The sequence below is a fragment of the Anomaloglossus baeobatrachus genome, chromosome 9 (genome assembly GCF_048569485.1).
Source record: "Anomaloglossus baeobatrachus isolate aAnoBae1 chromosome 9, aAnoBae1.hap1, whole genome shotgun sequence".
NCBI lineage: Eukaryota > Metazoa > Chordata > Amphibia > Anura > Aromobatidae > Anomaloglossus > Anomaloglossus baeobatrachus.
Window position 1 is genome coordinate 23,247,277 of NC_134361.1, and position 21,551 is coordinate 23,268,827.

Sequence of the window (21,551 nt, forward strand, 5' to 3'; positions counted from 1 at the left end):
CCCTCTCCACATGGTCGCACACACGGCTCACCCCTCTCCACGTGGTCGCACACACGGCTCACCCCTCTCCACGGGGTCGCACACACGGCTCACCCCTCTCCACATGGTCGCACATACGGCTCACCCCTCTCCACGTGGTCGCACACACGGCTCACCCCTCTCCACATAGTCGCACACACGGCTCACCCCTCTCCACGGGGTCGCACACACGGCTCACCCCTCTCCACGGGGTCGCACACACGGCTCACCCCTCTCCACATGGTCGCAAACACGGCTCACCCCTCTCCACATGGTCGCACACACGGCTCACCCCTCTCCACATGGTCGCACACACGGCTCACCCCTCTCCACATGGTCGCACACACGGCTCACCCCTCTCCACGGGGTCGCACACACGGCTCACCCCTCTCCACGTGGTCGCACATACGGCTCACCCCTCTCCACGGGGTCGCACACACGGCTCACCCCTCTCCACATGGTCGCACACACGGCTCACCCCTCTCCACGTGGTCGCACACACGGCTCACCCCTCTCCACATGGTCGCACACACGGCTCACCCCTCTCCACATGGTCGCACACACGGCTCACCCCTCTCCACGTGGTCGCACACACGGCTCACCCCTCTCCACATGGTCGCACACACGGCTCACCCCTCTCCACATGGTCGCACACACGGCTCACCCCTCTCCACGTGGTCGCACACACGGCTCACCCCTCTCCACATGGTCGCACATACGGCTCACCCCTCTCCACGGGGTCGCACACACGGCTCACCCCTCTCCACGTGGTCGCACACACGGCTCACCCCTCTCCACGTGGTCGCACACACGGCTCACCCCTCTCCACGTGGTCGCACACACGGCTCACCCCTCTCCACGTGGTCGCACACACGGCTCACCCCTCTCCACATGGTCGCACATACGGCTCACCCCTCTCCACGTGGTCGCACACACGGCTCACCCCTCTCCACATAGTCGCACACACGGCTCACCCCTCTCCACGGGGTCGCACACACGGCTCACCCCTCTCCACGGGGTCGCACACACGGCTCACCCCTCTCCACATGGTCGCACACACGGCTCACCCCTCTCCACATGGTCGCACACACGGCTCACCCCTCTCCACATGGTCGCACACACGGCTCACCCCTCTCCACATGGTCGCACACACGGCTCACCCCTCTCCACATGGTCGCACACACGGCTCACCCCTCTCCACATGGTCGCACACACGGCTCACCCCTCTCCACATGGTCGCACACACGGCTCACCCCTCTCCACATGGTCGCACACACGGCTCACCCCTCTCCACGTGGTCGCACATACGGCTCACCCCTCTCCACGTGGTCGCACACACGGCTCACCCCTCTCCACGTGGTCGCACACACGGCTCACCCCTCTCCACGTGGTCGCACACACGGCTCACCCCTCTCCACATGGTCGCACACACGGCTCACCCCTCTCCACATGGTCGCACACACGGCTCACCCCTCTCCACATGGTCGCACACACGGCTCACCCCTCTCCACATGGTCGCACATACGGCTCACCCCTCTCCACGTGGTCGCACACACGGCTCACCCCTCTCCACGTGGTCGCACATACGGCTCACCCCTCTCCACGGGGTCGCACACACGGCTCACCCCTCTCCACGTGGTCGCACACACGGCTCACCCCTCTCCACGTGGTCGCACACACGGCTCACCCCTCTCCACGTGGTCGCACACACGGCTCACCCCTCTCCACATGGTCGCACACACGGCTCACCCCTCTCCACGTGGTCGCACATACGGCTCACCCCTCTCCACGTGGTCGCACACACGGCTCACCCCTCTCCACGTGGTCGCACACACGGCTCACCCCTCTCCACGTGGTCGCACACACGGCTCACCCCTCTCCACATGGTCGCACACACGGCTCACCCCTCTCCACATGGTCGCACACACGGCTCACCCCTCTCCACATGGTCGCACACACGGCTCACCCCTCTCCACGTGGTCGCACACACGGCTCACCCCTCTCCACGTGGTCGCACACACGGCTCACCCCTCTCCACATCGTCGCACACACGGCTCACCCCTCTCCACGGGGTCGCACACACGGCTCACCCCTCTCCACATGGTCGCACACACGGCTCACCCCTCTCCACATGGTCGCACATACGGCTCACCCCTCTCCACATGGTCGCACACACGGCTCACCCCTCTCCACATGGTCGCACACACGGCTCACCCCTCTCCACATGGTCGCACATACGGCTCACCCCTCTCCACGTGGTCGCACACACGGCTCACCCCTCTCCACGTGGTCGCACACACGGCTCACCCCTCTCCACGTGGTCGCACATACGGCTCAACCCTCTCCACGGGGTCGCACACACGGCTCACCCCTCTCCACGTGGTCGCACACACGGCTCACCCCTCTCCACGTGGTCGCACACACGGCTCACCCCTCTCCACGTGGTCGCACACACGGCTCACCCCTCTCTCCACGTGGTCGAACACACGGCTCACCCCTCTCCACGTGGTCGCACACACGGCTCACCCCTCTCCACGTGGTCGCACACACGGCTCACCCCTCTCCACATGGTCGCACACACGGCTCACCCCTCTCCACATGGTCGCACACACGGCTCACCCCTCTCCACATGGTCGCACATACGGCTCACCCCTCTCCACATGGTCGCACACACGGCTCACCCCTCTCCACATGGTCGCACACACGGCTCACCCCTCTCCACATGGTCGCACACACGGCTCACCCCTCTCCACGTGGTCGCACATACGGCTCACCCCTCTCCACGTGGTCGCACACACGGCTCACCCCTCTCCACGTGGTCGCACACACGGCTCACCCCTCTCTCCACATGGTCGCACACACGGCTCACCCCTCTCTCCACATGGTCGAACACACGGCTCACCCCTCTCCACGTGGTCGCACACACGGCTCACCCCTCTCCACGTGGTCGCACACACGGCTCACCCCTCTCCACATGGTCGCACACACGGCTCACCCCTCTCCACATGGTCGCACATACGGCTCACCCCTCTCCACATGGTCGCACACACGGCTCACCCCTCTCCACATGGTCGCACACACGGCTCACCCCTCTCCACATGGTCGCACACACGGCTCACCCCTCTCCACGTGGTCGCACACACGGCTCACCCCTCTCCACGTGGTCGCACATACGGCTCACCCCTCTCCACATGGTCGCACGTACGGCTCACCCCTCTCCACGTGGTCGCACACACGGCTCACCCCTCTCCACATGGTCGCACGCACGGCTCACCCCTCTCCACATGGTCGCACTCACGGCTCACCCCTCTCCACGTGGTCGCACTCACGGCTCACCCCTCTCCACGTGGTCGCACACACGGCTCACCCCTCTCCACGTGGTCGCACATACGGCTCACCCCTCTCCACGTGGTCGCACATACGGCTCACCCCTCTCCACGTGGTCGCACATACGGCTCACCCCTCTCCACGTGGTCGCACACACGGCTCACCCCTCTCCACGTGGTCGCACACACGGCTCACCCCTCTCCACGTGGTCGCACACACGGCTCACCCCTCTCCACGTGGTCGCACACACGGCTCACCCCTCTCCACGTGGTCGCACACACGGCTCACCCCTCTCCACGTGGTCGCACACACGGCTCACCCCTCTCCACGTGGTCGCACACACGGCTCACCCCTCTCCACGTGGTCGCACACACGGCTCACCCCTCTCCACGTGGTCGCACACACGGCTCACCCCTCTCCACGTGGTCGCACACACGGCTCACCCCTCTCCACGTGGTCGCACACACGGCTCACCCCTCTCCACGTGGTCGCACATACGGCTCACCCCTCTCCACGTGGTCGCACACACGGCTCACCCCTCTCCACATGGTCGCACACACGGCTCACCCCTCTCCACATGGTCGCACACACGGCTCACCCCTCTCCACATGGTCGCACACACGGCTCACCCCTCTCCACATGGTCGCACACACGGCTCACCCATCTCCACATGGTCGCACATACGGCTCACCCCTCTCCACATGGTCGCACACACGGCTCACCCCTCTCCACGTGGTCGCACACACGGCTCACCCCTCTCCACATGGTCGCACACACGGCTCACCTCTCTCCACATGGTCGCACATAAGTAAATAAACGATCGGACGCTGTCGGTGACTGCACAGAGTGATGGGAAGGGAGGCAGAGTATATACAGCCAGAGTGATGGGAAGGGAGGCAGAGTATATACAGCCTGCGCTGCTGGGACGGAGAGGCAGAGTATATACAGCCTGCGCTGCTGGGACGGAGAGGCAGAGTATATACAGCCAGAGTAATAGGAAGGGAGGCAGAGTATATACAGCCAGAGTGATAGGAAGGGAGACAGAGTATATACAGCCTGCGCTGCTGGGACGGAGAGGCAGAGTATATACAGCCTGCGCTGCTGGGACGGAGAGGCAGAGTATATACAGCCTGCGCTGCTGGGACGGAGAGGCAGAGTATATACAGCCTGCGCTGCTGGGACGGAGAGGCAGAGTATATACAGCCTGCGCTGCTGGGACGGAGAGGCAGAGTATATACAGCCTGCGCTGCTGGGACGGAGAGGCAGAGTATATACAGCCTGCGCTGCTGGGATGGAGAGGCAGAGTATATACAGCCTGCGCTGCTGGGACGGAGAGGCAGAGTATATACAGCCTGCGCTGCTGGGACGGAGAGGCAGAGTATATACAGCCTGCGCTGCTGGGACGGAGAGGCAGAGTATATACAGCCTGCGCTGCTGGGACGGAGAGGCAGAGTATATATAGCCTGCGCTGCTGGGATGGAGAGGCAGAGTATATACAGCCTGCGCTGCTGGGACGGAGAGGCAGAGTATATACAGCCTGCGCTGCTGGGACGGAGAGGCAGAGTATATATAGCCTGCGCTGCTGGGATGGAGAGGCAGAGTATATACAGCCTGCGCTGCTGGGACGGAGAGGCACGGTAACATGTGCCGGTCACTGCTGCTGCCCTCACCTGATCTATCTCCTGCAGAGGCCGGCAGCACAGTGTACAGTCATGACATGCAGAGAATGGAGGGGGCAGAGCTCACACTGCCCGGCCGCTTCTACTGAAAATGCAGGAACAGCGCAGCTCCTCTAACTGACAGGAACCGGCTGCTGATCTGCAGCGCGGGCCCCTAACCTGCGGGCCCGGTCGCAATCGCGACACCTGCGACCGCGGTAGTTACGCCCCTGCACCTTCCTATAGAAGATACATTGTTTAAAGCTCTTACTGTAAAGAACCCATATAAAGTCACTAAGGCTGGTTTCAGATGTCCGTGTTTAATCAGGTACCACTCACACGCATGGTTATGGTCATACGTGTGTCATACGTGTGACATCTGTGCGACAGGTACCGGAGAAAACACAGGTCTGTGAAATGAAAATTTTTTTCATATTTACCAGCTTTCTCTGGCTCTGCTGCCTCCCGCTCCTGACCGCCGCTCATTATAGTCATCGATTATTCACTGCACTCAAGACCTGGAAGCCGGAGCATCGCGGGGACAGCGAGGGATACAGCACCGCCAAGGACAGGCAAGTATTCTTCAGCACAGTGACATCCAGGAGGTCATCGGAGTTCCCAATGAACTCTGATGACATCCTGATGACCCCCGCGCTACAGCTTCACGGGTTCATCAGAGTTCAAAGGGAACTGTGATGAGTCCCTGATGCTGTCCCCGCAATGTTCCGGCTTCTAGGATCTCAACACACACACACACACACACACTCTTCTGTACACTCACCCAGCGATGCGGTCCCCGGCACTGAAGTCCCCAGCGCTGCTCCACAGGGCCCTGAATATTCAGTGAGTATAATGAGCGGCGATAAGGAGCGGGAGGCAGCAGAGCCGGAGACAGCATCGCTGGAGAGAAGTAAATATAGAAAAATATTTTTATTAAAAAGACCCATATTTTCTCCGGTATGTTTTACACTGATGTCACACGGATCACATCAGTGTGCGATCCGTGTGACATCCGTGCTGCCGGTGATGCCTGCGTGTGTGCGTGCGGGGTCATGAAAGGTCACACGGTCCTTGTACAAACACGGACATGTGAGGCACATCAGAGAATAACATGGGTACATGTGACAACCGTGTTAAAAGCGGATGTCACACGTACCTAAAACACGGACGTCTGAAACCAGCCTAAATTGTAGTTACTCTGTCTACATATGAAACATTTTCATAGTTACTGCTCATAAAGGTAAAGATCCCCTACATATGAAGTCAGAAAGCCTTTACATTTGAAAAATGACCATATTAATCTTACTCTAAAGAATCTCTACAGTCACCATATTCTTACTGTAACGAACCCCGACATAGTCACCAGATTATTTTTTACTGTAAAGAACCCCTACATATGAAAAATTACCATATTAACAATCGTACTGTAAAAAATCCCTACAGATTAAGTCACCATTTTATTCTCTGTAAAGAACCCCTACATATGAAGTTATCATACTAACTTACTGTAAAGGACCCCTACATATGAGAAGCCACCATACTGACTCTTACTGTAAAGAACCCTTACATATTAACTCACTATAATCTTACTGTAAAGAACCCCTACATATGAAAAGCCACCATACTGACTCTTACTGTAAAGAACCCCTACATATTAACTCACTAATCTTACTGTAAAGAACCCCTACATATGAGAAGCCACCATACTGACTCTTACTGTAAAGAACCCTTACATATTAACTCACTATAATCTTACTGTAAAGAACCCCTACATATGAGAAGCCACCATACTGACTCTTACTCTAAAGAACCCCTACATATTAACTCACTAATCTTACTGTAAAGAACCCCTACATATGAGAAGCCACCATACTGACTTACTATAAAGAACGCCTTCATATAAAAAGTTGCCACATTACCAATCTTAATTTTTATTGTAAAAAATCTTATAGTAAGCCAATCAGATGTAACTGCTCTTACTGAAAAACCCCCCACTAGATAAACACTTACTGTAAAGAACCTCTACACTGTGTTCCAAATTATTATGCAAAAAGAGTTTAGGAGTGATAAGGTTAGAAATGTTTTGTTTGTCATGTAAACTCATTGCTGGTGATGGTGTCCGGGCTCTTGATATCACTTTATATCATTGCTGGTGATGGTGTCAGGGCTCTTGATATCACTTTATATCATTGCTGGTGATGGTGTCAGGGCTCTTTATATCACTGAAAGCAATTGCAGATACCTGTGCACATTAGTTTGGAAGGTGTGTCCAAATAAAGGCAATACTACTTAAGAAGGATGTTCCACATTATTAAGCAGCCTACGTTTTTTGCCAAAATGGGAAAGAAAAAGGATGTGTCGCTGCTGAGAAGCAACAAATTGTGGAGTATTTAGGTGAAGGCATGACTACATTCAACATTGCCAAGACACTTCATCGTGATCATCGCACAATCATGAAGTATGTAGCGGATTCACAGCACACGCGTGTGCGTGCGGATAAGGAGAAATGGAGGACTCTTTCCAACAGGCAATTGCGTCAGGTTAATAGAGCAGCTGCTGAAATGCCTGGTCATAGCAGCAGACAAGTTTTTGAAGCTGCTGGTGCCTCCAACGTCCCCCGAACAACAAGATGCAGGGTCCTTCAGAGGTTTGCAGCTGTGCGTAAGTCATCCTGTCCACCACCTCTATCCACTGCACACAAGCAGAAACGGCTCCAGTGGCCAAACCATACATGAAGACTGACTTCCAAACTGTTTTGTTCACCGATGAGTACCGTGCAACACTCGATGGTCCAGATGGATGGAGTGGAGGATAGCTGGTTGATGGACACCCCATGAAAACACGGCTAAGGTGCCAACAAGGAGCTGGTGGAGTAATGTTTTGGGCTGGAATCATGGGGAGAGAGATTGTCGGCCCCTTTAGGATCCCTGAAGGGGTAAAGATGAACTCCATAATCTATGTGGCGTTTCTAAAACAGCACTTCCTGCCATGGTTCAGGAGGAAGAACCATGCATTCCGCAGCAAGATCATTTTCATGCACCGTCTCATGCTGCAAATAACACATCTGCATCTCGGTCTGCTAAGCGCATAAAAGAGGACAAACTTATGGTGTGGCCACCATCTTCCCCTGACCTCAACCCCATTGAGAACCTCTGGAGCATCATCAAAAGGAGTGTCTATGATGGCGGGAGGCAGTTCGCATCTAAGCAAAAGCTCTGGGAGGGTATTCTGTCCACATGCAAAACAATTGAAGCACAAACCATCCAAAAACTGACAAATTCAATGGACGAGAGAGTTCAGAAGCTTCTTTCGAACAAGGGGTCCTATGTGCAAATGTAACATCACCTAGAATTAAGTGTAGGCTTGAAAACTGTTTGATTTCATCTTGTAATAAGCTGATAATGCTGAGAATGTCACAATTCACCATTTTGTTTTTCAAAATAAAAAAGGTTCAAAACTCTGCTGTGCATAATAATCTGGAACATGCGTTTTGAATGTTTATTATTTTTAAAAATATACTGTTTTCATAGGCATCAAAAACCGTTCACTTATACTCCAATAGTAGATCACTGGAAAATAACTGCAATTCATAAAGTTAATTTAGGAAAATATGAAAGAAGGGAATTTTGTTTACTTACCGTAAATTCCTTTTCTTCTAGCTCTAATTGGGAGACCCAGACAATTGGGTGTATAGCACTGCCTCCGGAGGCCACACAAAGTATTACACTTAAAAGTGTAAGGCCCCTCCCCTACTGCCTATACACCCCCCGTGGGATCACGGGCTCCTCAGTTTTAGTGCAAAAGCAAGAAGGAGGAAAGCCAATAAACTGGTTTAAGCAAATTCAATCCGAAGGAATATCGGAGAACTGAAACCATTCAACATGAACAACATGTGTATACAAAAAAACAGGGGCGGGTGCTGGGTCTCCCAATTAGAGCTAGAAGAAAAGGAATTTACGGTAAGTAAACAAAATTCCCTTCTTCTTTGTCGCTCTATTGGGAGACCCAGACAATTGGGATGTCCAAAAGCAGTCCCTGGGTGGGTAAAATAATACCTCGTGATAGGGCCATAAAAACGGCCCCTTCCTACAGGTGGGCAATCGCCGCCTGAAGGACTTGTCTACCTAGGCTGGCGTCCGCCGAAGCATAGGTATGCACCTGATAATGCTTGGTAAAAGTGTGCAGACTCGACCAGGTAGCCGCCTGGCACACTTGCTGAGCCGTAGCCTGGTGCCGTAATGCCCAGGACGCACCCACGGCTCTGGTAGAATGGGCCTTCAGCCCTGAGGGAACCGGAAGCCCCGAGGAACGGTAGCCTTCAAGAATTGCTTCCTTGATCCACCGAGCCAGGGTGGATTTGGAAGCTTGCGACCCTTTACGCTGGCCGGCGACAAGGACAAAGAGTGCATCCGAGCGGCGCAGAGGTGCCGTGCGGGAAATGTAGATTCTGAGTGCTCTCACCAGATCCAACAAATGCAAATCCTTTTCACATTGATGAACTGGACGAGGACACAAAGAAGGTAAGGAGATATCCTGATTGAGATGAAAGGGGGATACCACCTTAGGGAGAAACTCCGGAATCGGGCGCAGAACCACCTTGTCCTGGTGAAACACCAGGAAGGGAGATTTGCATGACAGCGCTGCTAGCTCGGACACTCTCCGAAGAGACGTGACCGCTACTAGAAAGGCCACTTTCTGTGAAAGGCGAGACAGGGAAACATCCCTCAAAGGCTCGAAAGGCGGCTTCTGGAGAGCAATTAGAACCCTGTTCAGATCCCAGGGCTCTAACGGCCGCTTGTAAGGAGGGACGATATGACAAACCCCCTGCAGGAACGTGCGTACCTGAGGAAGTCGTGCTAGGCGCTTCTGAAAAAATACAGATAGCGCAGAGACTTGTCCCTTAAGGGAGCCGAGCGACAGACCTTTTTCCAACCCGGATTGCAGGAAGGAAAGAAAAGTAGGCAAAGCAAATGGCCAGGGAGAAACTTCCTGAGCAGAGCACCAAGCTAAGAATATCTTCCACGTCCTGTGGTAGATCTTGGCAGAGGATAGTTTCCTAGCCTGTCTCATGGTGGCAATGACCTCTTGAGATAATCCTGAAGACGCTAGGATCCAGGACTCAATGGCCACACAGTCAGGCTCAGGGCCGCAGAATTCTGATGGAAAAACGGCCCTTGAGACAGCAAGTCTGGCCGGTCTGGTATTGCCCACGGTTGTCCTACCGTGAGATGCCACAGATCCGGGTACCACGACCTCCTTGGCCAGTCTGGAGCGACGAGGATGGCGCGGCGGCAGTCGGCCCTGATCTTGCGTAGCACTCTGGGCAACAGCGCCAGAGGTGGGAACACATAAGGCAGCCGGAACTGCGACCAATCTTGAACTAAGGCGTCCGCCGCCAGAGCTCTGAGATCGTGAGACCGTGCCATGAAGGCCGGGACCTTGTTGTTGTGCCGGGACGCCATTAGGTCGACGTCCGGCCTCCCCCAGCGGCGACAAATTTCCTGAAACACGTCCGGGTGAAGAGACCATTCCCCTGCGTCCATACCCTGGCGACTGAGGAAGTCTGCTTCCCAGTTTTCTACGCCCGGGATGTGAACTGCGGATATGGTGGATGCCGTGTCTTCCACCCACGTCAGAATCCGCCGGACTTCCTGGAAGGCTTGCCGACTGCGTGTCCCTCCTTGGTGGTTGATGTATGCCACCGCTGTGGAGTTGTCCGACTGAATTCGGATCTGCTTGCCTTCTAGCCACTGCTGGAAGGCTTGTAGGGCAAGATACACTGCTCTGATTTCCAGAACATTGATCTGAAGGGTGGACTCTTGCTGAGTCCACGTACCTTGAGCCCTGTGGTGGAGAAAAACTGCTCCCCACCCTGATAGACTCGCGTCCGTTGTGACCACCGCCCAGGATGGGGGTAGGAAAGACTTTCCTATTGACAATGAGGTGGGAAGAAGCCACCACTGAAGAGAATCCTTGGCCGCCTGAGAAAGGGAGACGTTCCTGTCTAGGGACGTCGACTTCCCGTCCCATTGGCGGAGAATGTCCCATTGTAATGGACGCAGATGAAACTGCGCGAAAGGGACTGCCTCCATTGCTGCTACCATCTTCCCCAAGAAGTGCATGAGGCGTCTCAAGGGATGCGACTGGCCCTGAAGGAGAGATTGCACCCCTGTCTGTAGTGAACGCTGTTTGTCCAGCGGAAGCATCACTATCGCTGATAGAGTATGAAACTCCATGCCAAGGTATGTTATCGATTGGGTTGGGGTCAGATTTGACTTTGAAAAGTTGATGATCCACCCGAAACTCTGGAGAGTCTCCAGCGCAACGTTCAGGCTGTGTTGGCATGCCTCTTGAGAGGGTGCCTTGACAAGTAGATCGTCCAAGTAAGGGATCACAGAGTGACCCTGAGAGTGCAGGACTGCTACTACTGCTGCCATGACCTTGGTGAAGACCCTTGGGGCTGTCGCCAGACCGAAAGGCAGGGCTACGAACTGAAGGTGTTCGTCTCCTATAACGAAGCGTAGAAAACGCTGGTGCTCTGGAGCAATCGGCACGTGGAGATAAGCATCTTTGATGTCTATTGATGCTAGGAAATCTCCTTGAGACATTGAGGCGATGACGGAGCGGAGGGATTCCATCCGGAACCGCCTGGTTTTCACATGCTTGTTGAGCAGTTTTAGGTCCAGAACAGGACGGAAAGACCCGTCCTTTTTTGGCACCACAAACATATTGGAGTAAAAACCGTGACCTTGCTCCTGAAGAGGAACAGGGATCACCACTCCTTCTGCCTTTAAAGAGCACACCGCCTGCAGAAGAGCATTGGCTCGGCCGGGAGGCGGAGAAGTTCTGAAGAATCGAGTTGGAGGACGAGAACTGAACTCTATCCTGTACCCGTGGGACAGAATGTCTCTCACCCAACGGTCCTTGACATGTGGCAGCCAAATGTCGCCAAAGCGGGAGAGCCTGCCACCGACCGAGGATGCGGAGAGAGGAGGCCGAAAGTCATGAGGAAGCCGCCTTGGTAACGGTTCCTCCGGCTGCTTTCTTTGGGCGTGACTGAGCCCGCCAAGAATCTGAGCTCTTCTGATCCTTTTGAGTCCTTTTGGACGAGGAGAATTGGGACCTGCCCGAGCCTCGAAAGGACCGAAACCTCGACTGTCCCCTCCTCTGTTGGGGTTTATTTGGTCTGGGCTGAGGTAAGGATGAATCCTTACCCTTGGACTGTTTAATGATTTCATCCAATCTCTCACCAAACAGTCTGTCACCAGAAAATGGCAAACTGGTTAAACACTTCTTGGAAGCAGAATCTGCCTTCCATTCCCTTAACCACAATGCTCTGCGTAAAACCACGGAGTTGGCGGACGCCACTGCCGTACGGCTCGTAGAGTCCAGGACAGCATTAATAGCGTAAGACGCAAATGCAGACATTTGAGAGGTTAAGGACGCTACTTGCGGAACAGATGTACGTGTGACAGTGTCAACCTGCGCAAGACCAGCTGAAATAGCTTGGAGTGCCCATACAGCTGCAAATGCTGGAGCAAACGACGCGCCGATAGCTTCATAGATGGATTTCAACCAGAGCTCCATCTGTCTGTCAGTGGCATCTTTAAGTGAAGCCCCATCTTCCACTGCAACTATGGATCTAGCCGCAAGCCTGGAGATTGGGGGATCCACCTTTGGACACTGGGTCCAGCCTTTGACCACGTCAGGGGGAAAGGGATAACGTGTATCCTTAAGACGTTTGGAGAAACGCTTATCTGGATAAGCGTGGTGTTTCTGGACTGACTCTCTAAAGTCAGAGTGGTCCAGAAAAGTACTCAATTTACGCTTGGGATACCTGAAATGGAATTTCTCCTGCTGTGAAGCTGACTCCTCCACTGGAGGAGCTGGGGGAGAAATATCTAACATTTTATTGATGGACGCTATGAGATCATTCACCATTGCGTCCCCATCAGGTGTATCCAGATTGAGAGCGGTCTCAGGATCAGAATCCTGATCAGCAACCTCTGTCTCATCAAACAGAGAGTCCTCCTGCTGGGACCCTGACCAGTGTGATGAAGTCGAGGGTCGCTCATAGCGAGCTCGCTTAGGCTGTCTGGGACTGTCGTCCGTGTCAGAGCCATCACCCCGGGATGCATGGGACCCCCCCGGAGCACGGATGTGTTCCAAAAGAGGGGGGCCAGGGAGCATTGAATCGACAGTGCCCATGGTCTGAGTTACCGGTCTGGACTGCAAAGTCTCAAGGATTTTAGTCATAGTCACAGACAATCTGTCAGCAAAAACTGCAAACTCCGTCCCTGTCACCTGGACAGTGTTCACAGGTGGTTCTCCTTGGGCCACCTCTAGCAGAGACCCCGGCTGAGCAAGTGCTACAGGGGTCGAACATTGCACACAATGGGGGTCAGTGGCACCTGCCGGTAGAACAGCCTCACATGCGGTACAAGTAGCATAGAAAGCCTGTGTCTTGGCCCCCTTGCTTTTTGCGGACGACATGCTGTTGTCTAGCAATCTAGGAGGGTATATAGCCAAGAATAGCGACCGTACAGTGCAATGTATAGCAGACAAGCATAAAGTACAAATGAACACTGCGGCACTAGTGGGGTGAGCCCTCGAGGTGCCTCTTACCGCCCGCTGAAAAGCGGGTGTGTGGTCGCCAGAATCCCGTGCCTGGGTCTCCCAGAGCTCGTGTCCCTTCTCCACTCAGACTGCAAACAGGAATGGCTGCCGGCGTCCTGTGAAGAGGGGCGGGCCGTGGGCGTGCCCCAGACAAAGTGCGGGAAACTAGCGTCCCACTGTGCCTAGTGAGGGGGGTTGGAGTATGCTAAGCAGACTCCAGCCCTCGGCGCTGACGTTCTGACCAGCGTCCCGCCCTTCCCCTGACTGGCAGACCTGGGGGCGGGAACGAAACGGAACTAGGCCGCAAAAGCCGGGGACTCGATTTATAAGCGCGGCCGTCGTATAAGCACGGCCAGCGCGGAAGTCCCCGGTGCACCACACGTCCCAGCCGCGCCGCAGTGTAAAAAACCGCCAGCCGCGGCCGGCGCGGCAGTTCCTCATACATAAACTCACTCAGCAAAGCTGCAGTGAGTAAAGCACCAGCGCGCCGTGCTGCTGTCCCCGGCGCACTAACACACCCAGCAATGCTGGTGTGTGTGTGCGCGATCTGTACGGGGACCCAGAGTACCTTAATGTAGCAGGGCCCTGTCCCTGACGATACTCAGCTCCATGTCCAGCAGATTCCCAGGGGCTGTGGACGGAGCACGGTCTCCTGTGCTTGGAGACCGATAGGATCCCACTTCACCCAGAGCCCTAAGGGGATGGGGAAGGAAAGCAGCATGTCGGCTCCAGCCTCCGTACCCGCAATGTGTACCTCAACCTTAACAAACACCGCCAACAAAAGTGGGGTGAGAAGGGAGCATGCTGGGGGCCCTAGTATGGGCCCACTTTTCTTCCATCCGACAAAGTCAGCAGCTGCTGCTGACTAAACAGTGGAGCTATGCGTGCATGTGTGCCTCCTTCGCACAAAGCATGAAAACTGAGGAGCCCGTGATCCCACGGGGGGTGTATAGGCAGTAGGGGAGGGGCCTTACACTTTTAAGTGTAATACTTTGTGTGGCCTCCAGAGGCAGTAGCTATACACCCAATTGTCTGGGTCTCCCAATAGAGCGCCAAAGAAAAATATTTTTTCCATAATAATTTGGAACACAGTGTATATATGAAAACTCATCTTAATGACACTCTAGACAGTTTACTGGTCATACTGTAGAGACCCGCTAGTTATGAAATCTAATTGGATTAATGCTCTTATTGTAAAGAACCCTTTTCAATACTTTCTATGGATTTTCCTTTCATCACACATAGTGCCTGTAACCTACTGTACTTAGACTAAATAGTACATGCTGAGTATAATATATATATATATATATATATATATATATATATATATATATACACATACATACATACATATATATATATATACACACACACACACACACATACTGTATATGTTTAAAAACAAAAGTGTATAATCCCGTTTTTTATTTCATGTATATCATTCAGCTTTGCAATAATTTTTTTTTATCTTCATGTTGTTTCTTTATTTAATATTCTGTAAATAATCTGATTATAAAATGCGAGGGGCCCCATCAGTGTCCGCACCTTTACCCCAATACAGAAAAATGTGCTCAGAGCCACACAATGAGAGAAAGTGATAAAAGATGGAGGAAGCGGCGTTACATTGTAACCCAATGTCTGGATCCTGCGCCCCAGGCTTCCATTCTACCAAACGATGGACGGAGAAGGATCCATCGCTGTCAGTTTTTTTGATGTACACAAAAAAACCCAAAACATTACTTTGGCAGTCGTCTCCGTCCGACGGACAAACATTTTTCGACAGATGAAACGTGAGGCTATCCATCGCAAGTCATTGCTAATACAAGTCGATGAGAAAAAAAACGGATCCAGAGGAACCAGTCGCCAGATCATTTTTTATTCAAAATTTGACGGATTGTGACTGACGGCAAAAAACTGATGTGTGAAAGGGGCCTTATTAGTTCCCTTTGTCTCATTTACCATAAACCAAAGAAAGGAACTAAGGTCCCTGAAACGTAAAGCTCTTAAGAAGATAAAAATAAAAAAGGACCCGCACCGATGCCGGCTCGGGAGTTTTGTGCCGAATATTTGGTGCACGTTTGCCTACTGGTCCCTACTTGGGCCATAATTGTGACACATGGAAAAGATTTGGAAGAAGTAGAAGATAAATACTACAAACCCCCTTCACTATCCTGACATCAGGATTGGCGGTACTGAGCCCCTCCCGGGCCGCGGGGGAGACCGGTCACTGAGCCCCTCCCGGGCCGCGGGGGGAGACCAGTCACTGAGCCCCTCCCGGGCCGCGGGGGGAGACCAGTCACTGAGCCCCTCCCGGGCCGCGGGGAGAGACCAGTCACTGAGCCCCTCCCGGGCAGCGGGGGGGAGACCAGTCACTGAGCCCCTCCCGGGCAGCGGGGGGGGGAGACCGGTCACTGAGCCCCTCCCGGGCCGCGGGGGGGAGACCGGTCACTGAGCCCCTCCCGGGCCGCGGGGGGAGACCGGTAACTGAGCCCCTCCCGGGCCGCGGGGGGAGACCGGTCACTGAGCCCCTCCCGGGCCGCGGGGGGAGACCGGTCACTGAGCCCCTCCCGGGCCGCGGGGGGAGACCGGTCACTGAGCCCCTCCCGGGCCGCGGGGGGAGACCGGTCACTGAGCCCCTCCCGGGCCGCGGGGGGAGACCGGTCACTGAGCCCCTCCCGGGCCGCGGGGGGAGACCGGTCACTGAGCCCCTCCCGGGCCGCGGGGGGAGACCGGTCACTGAGCCCCTCCCGGGCCGCGGGGGGAGACCGGTCACTGAGCCCCTCCCGGGCCGCGGGGGGAGACCGGTCACTGAGCCCCTCCCGGGCCGCCGGGGAGACCGGTCACTGAGCCCCTCCCGGGCCGCGGGGGGAGACCGGTCACTGAGCCCCTCCCGGGCAGCGGGGGAGAGACCAGTCACTGAGCCCCTCCCGGGCCGCGGGGGAGAGACCAGTCACTGAGCCCCTCCCGGGCCGCGGGGGAGAACTGGTCACTGAGCCCCTCCCGGGCCGCGGGGGAGAACTGGTCACTGAGCCCCTCCCGGGCCGCGGGGGAGAACTGGTCACTGAGCCCCTCCCATGAGAAAACAATCTAATCCAAGTACCAGATCTGCTGGATTATGGGACATTCATGGAGGTCTTCATCAGTTGTATTGCGGCTCTCACCGCCCGGCTGGGCCGTCACCTGCTGCTGATCGCCGGTCGGTTAATAGCTTCAGACGTGCACAGAGCGGTTGGGTCAGAGCAATAGATCATTTCAGCAGTTTTGTTTGTTTATTAGGAAACAATGCTTCCCAGGAGCGGTAATGGGGCACAATAAATGGACCTTTGGGGGTTAATAAAAGTCGGCCAAAAAAATCTGCTCGGGTCATTTTACTGAGCAGGAGCTTTTCAGGAAATGTTCCGGATTCTCAGACTGGGATATTGTGGAGGACAAGAAACGACTGCAAGTGGTTACAATCCCCCCGACCCCGCGCCGTCTACATATATAAGAAGGGAGCCGGGTGGCGGGTGTAGACTGCAGAAAACCAGGAGGAGGAGAGGATCTTTATTACACAACACTGAGCAGTCACCAGGTACACTGAGATCCGCTCACATCACTACAGGAGACTTAAAAGGGGGAGAGGGGAATGGATGGGGGGGGGGGGGGGGGGGGGGGGGGGGAGGTTCTTCCCATCAAAGTGACCATTATTGTAAAAAAAAAAAAAAAAAACAACAACAACTAAGCGCAGGGGCCACTAACCCGCAGACCTCCATCTGTTGGGAAACTACAACTCCCAGCATGCCTTGCAGGCAGCTGACCCCTTGCACATTGTCAAGGAAAACCCCCCGTCACAAAACAAAGCCGCGCTCCGATGAGCCGTCCGGTGCCTCCTCGTCATCCCTCGGTTGTGGTCCCTGCGCTGGAGGAGGTGTCCACATTGAAGTAGTCGTCGGGGTAGATGACTTGAGATCTCTTGTCTTTGTGGGATCCGTTCTCGCTGTTGTGGAAAGCTGCGGAGACATCATGGATTACATTCAGCTCTTAAAGGGCATGTCCACGATCACAGGAATAAAGGAATGAAGGCACTTTGCTATTAGTTGGGACATCTACTGTTTTGTGTACACAGCCCCAATGCAGACCCTGATCAGCTGCCATACATGGCTTGTCTACAGTCTAACCCCTGAGAACATTGCTCTGCATACGGCCTGCATGCACTAAACTACACCAGTATGGGAGATAAAAGAAAAAAAAAGGGGGGGGGGGGGGGAGAGAGGGGAGTGAATGTAGATGGGAAAAGTGCAACAGCTTGAACCTCGCCCCCTCTCAGCGTGCAACCTCCAGCCCCCCCGCCGCCCCACGGCGTGCAACCTCCAGCCCCCCCGCCGCCCACGGCGTGCAACCTCCAGCCCCCCCGCCGCCCACGGCGTGCAACCTCCAGCCCCCCCGCCGCCCACGGCGTGCAACCTCCAGCCGCCCACGGCGTGCAACCTCCAGCCCCCCCCGCCGCCCACGGCGTGCAACCTCCAGCCCCCCCCGCCGCCCACGGCGTGCAACCTCCAGCCCCCCACGGCGTGCAACCTCCAGCCCCCCCGCCGCCCACGGCGTGCAACCTCCAGCCCCCCACGGCGTGCAACCTCCAGCCCCCCCCCCCCCGCCGCCCACGGCGTGCAACCTCCAGGGGGAGCGAACGTGGAGGAGGAACAGGACTTCTGTTCATATAGTAAATAAAACAGACGGGCTGAACTCAGAGTCTCTAAGGAAAGTCACTAAGATTAAAAGCCATGTGATCTGCGAGACCTGAGAGTGAGCGGCCACTCAATACTCACCCAGCTGACCCCACACAGACTTCGCTATGGCAACCTCCAGCATGGGCTGCTTCCGGGCAATGCTGACCTTCACCGAGACATCCTCTATCATGGTGTTATTAAGCTGGAAAAACATGAAGGAAAGAAAAAATGATAGACAAAAAAACAAAAACACACACACACATCACTGTTATGGCACAGAGCCTATTAAAGGCTCATAGTAAAGGGGGCTTTACACACTGCAACACCGCTAAGGAGATATTGTCGGGGGTCACGGTGGTAGTGACGCACATCCGGCCTCGTTAGCGAGATCGCAGCGTGTGACACCTGAGCGACAGTAAACGATCGCAAAAAAAAAGGGGGGGGGGGGTGTTGGGGGAAAAAAAAAACAAAAAAACAATTCGGTGGTCATGGAGCGCTCGTTCAAACACCAAATATCGTTTTCTGCACAGTAGCGATGTGGTTCGTCTCTTCTGCGGCACAACACATCGCTGTGTGTGACACCGCAGGAGCGACAACCATCACCTTACCTCCGTCCACCGGCAATGCGGAAGGAAGGAGGTGGGCGGCATGTTCCGGACGCTCATCTCCTCCCCTCCTTTTCTATTGGGCGGCGGTTCAGTGACGCTGAACAAACCGCCCCCTTAGAAAGGAGGCGGTTCGCCGGCCACAGCGACGTCGGTGAGCAGGTATGTGCGTGTGACGTTGCCGTAGCGATAATGTTCGCTACGGCAGCGATCACACAATATCGCACACACGACGGGGGCGGGTGCTATCGCGCGCAACATCGCTAGCAATTGCTAGCGATGTCGCAGCATGTAAAGCACCCTTAAGTCTATTTCTTCATTTTTCCTCCCTATTTATCCATGAACATTGAGAAATTGAGATGTAAAATATATATATATATATATATATATATATATATATATGTATTAAAGGCTACTTTCAGTCACCACTAGAGGGAGCTCACAGGTTTATTTATGAATATAAAGACAATATTTTGTGGGCTTTATAAGCTCCACCTGGTGGTGACTCCAGGGAAATAGAACTCTATAATTTAAAAGGGGTTGTCCAATACTTTCATTCTGGAAAGGTGTACGTTACCCCCTAACACTCCCCCCCCCCCCTCAATACCTTTATAAAGTCTCCTGCCATGTATGTAAATTGTATGTCTGGTCCAAAGGGGCATCCTAATCTGCACCTCCTGTCCCTCCTTTCGTCGTCCTCCTGTGCTGATTGATGTGGATGACAACATCCACGTAGGCGGACAAAATCTCACGCCTGCACAGACATATTGCCGGCTTGCGCAGGCGCACTTTACTCTGCCTTATGTGGAGAATGTCACACACATCGCCGGACAAAATATCGCAAATGTGCAGAGAACTTGCTGGTTCACACCTGTGCACTTATGTTTTCACCTCTGCTCACAATAGGGCAGAGCGATGTGCGCCTGCGCAGGCCGGGAATATGTCTGCGCAGACGTGACATTTTGCCCACCCACGTGGATGGTGCCCTTGGTGTCATCCACATCAATCAGCACAAAAGCTTGGCAAAAGGAGGGACAGGAGGCGCAGATTTGGACGCCCATCGGACCGGACAATTTACATACATGGTGGGAGATTTTATAAAAGGTACTTGTGGGGTCTTCAGGAGGGGTCAGGGGAGGGTAACGTGCGCCTTTATAGAATGCAGCACAGGCGCTAGTTTTAGTTTAGAGGCCAAAATCTGGTGACAAGTTCCCTTTAATATTGATGGCTTATCCTTAGGATAGGTGATCAATATCCGATTGGCCGGGGAGCGACACCCCGCACTGCCGCCGATCAGCTGCTCTTAGCACTGGCGGATGGAAATACTCAGTTCTGGAGCTGACCCGCCTCCTGATAGCGGCCGCATACTGCATATCCGCCTCCTATTGATTGAATAGGAGGCGGGTGTGCAGTGCCTGACTACTATCAGTTGATGAAGCAGCTCCGGAACTGAGTATTTCCGGCCACTTGCTGCTGCCACTGAACAGTTGATCGGCGGTGGTATTGGACCCCCCGCTGATCAGAGACATTGAAGACCTATCCTAATGGAAGGGTCCTCTAGTGCCCGCTGTCCTGATCTCACCTCCTGGATCGCCTGATCTGCAGACTCCATCTTCTCAAATGTGACAAAAGCGCAGCTGCGAGGGACAAAACAGAGGCTCAGATTACCCCGGCTCGCTCTTTCCAGCGCTACGGACAAGCATCTCCGGGCACTTACTTCCGTTGGGCGTCAGTTGAGAGGTCGATGATCTTCCCAAACTTGGAGAAAGCGTTGGAGAGCATCTGCGCCTTCATGCCCACGCCATTAACATACACCGTGTTTCCTTTCCTTGGTGCTCGACGTTCTGGAAAAGAATCTGATCCTGTGTACACCAAGGAATAAAAATGGAAAACGTGTAATCTACAGCCTGGTTATATACACCAGCCCACCACAATACTTAATGGGGGCCGCACTGGTTAGCATCTGCTATATGAAGTTGGTAGATTTGTCCCTGTTCAGGGGTTGTTTCTTCCAAAAACAGCACCACTCTTGTAAGCTGGCAGAATCTGGTATTACACCTCAGACTGTAATAGCAGAAATCGCCAATAAGTAATAGTGGTGCTGGTTCAGGAAGAAAGCCAGTAATTAGAGTGTGAGCTCCTGGGGTCAGAACCCTCACAGTGATACCAGCGCACGTACTCCTGTGGAAGCCTTCTCTGTCTCGTTCCCGCTCCCGATCCCTGTTACTTCGGTCTCTGTCTCGCTCCCTATCCCGCTCCCGGTCTCGTTCCCTGCCGCGGTCTCTTTCATAAGGCTCCCTGTCTCCGGCACGATGGCCTTCTCTGTCGATCTCTCGGTCCTCTGCTTCCCTCTCGGGTTCTCGCATACGTTCACTGGAGCTGACGAAACTGAGAAAGGAGGAGAAATCGAATGAGTAAGAGGACGGGAAGATTAGGAGGCGACCGGCGGAGGAGGCTCACCTCTCGTACAGAGACTTCCTTTGGTTGCGCCTTGAATTCTGCAGAGAGAAGAGATGACGTGTTAGGAGCGACGGTCTCAGATCAGACGGCTCCTATAGAAAAAAACAACTGACCTCCGCCTGCTCCTCGTCCACAGAGACACTGCGCTGGAAAGGCTGGAA

The 21,551-nt window shown here is 54.5% G+C and overlaps 1 protein-coding gene across 1 annotated transcript; it reads right to left on the bottom strand.

The window, feature by feature from the left end:
- Positions 1-17,310: 17,310 nt before the first annotated feature.
- On the bottom strand, positions 17,311-21,551 carry NELFE (negative elongation factor complex member E). The gene is made up of 7 exons (XM_075323278.1): positions 21,504-21,551; positions 21,391-21,428; positions 21,110-21,318; positions 20,648-20,792; positions 20,513-20,567; positions 18,425-18,527; positions 17,311-17,608 (listed from the first exon to the last, which is right to left on the bottom strand). The coding sequence occupies exons 3-7, from the start codon at positions 21,294-21,296 to the stop codon at positions 17,493-17,495; spliced, it is 606 nt and encodes a 201-aa protein (XP_075179393.1). The 5' UTR covers positions 21,297-21,318; positions 21,391-21,428; positions 21,504-21,551; the 3' UTR covers positions 17,311-17,492.

Bases quoted from the DNA above. Each gene is read 5' to 3' on its own strand.
- NELFE (XM_075323278.1), bottom strand. From the start codon at position 21,296: ATGCGAGAACCCGAGAGGGAAGCAGAGGACCGAGAGATCGACAGAGAA. The intron at 20,793-21,109 runs GTACGTGCGCTG...TGGTGTACACAG, and splicing joins CAGAGAAGGCTTCCACAGGA to GATCAGATTCTTTTCCAGAA. The intron at 18,528-20,512 runs GTGAGATCAGGA...ATGTTTTTCCAG, and splicing joins CAGATCAGGCGATCCAGGAG to CTTAATAACACCATGATAGA.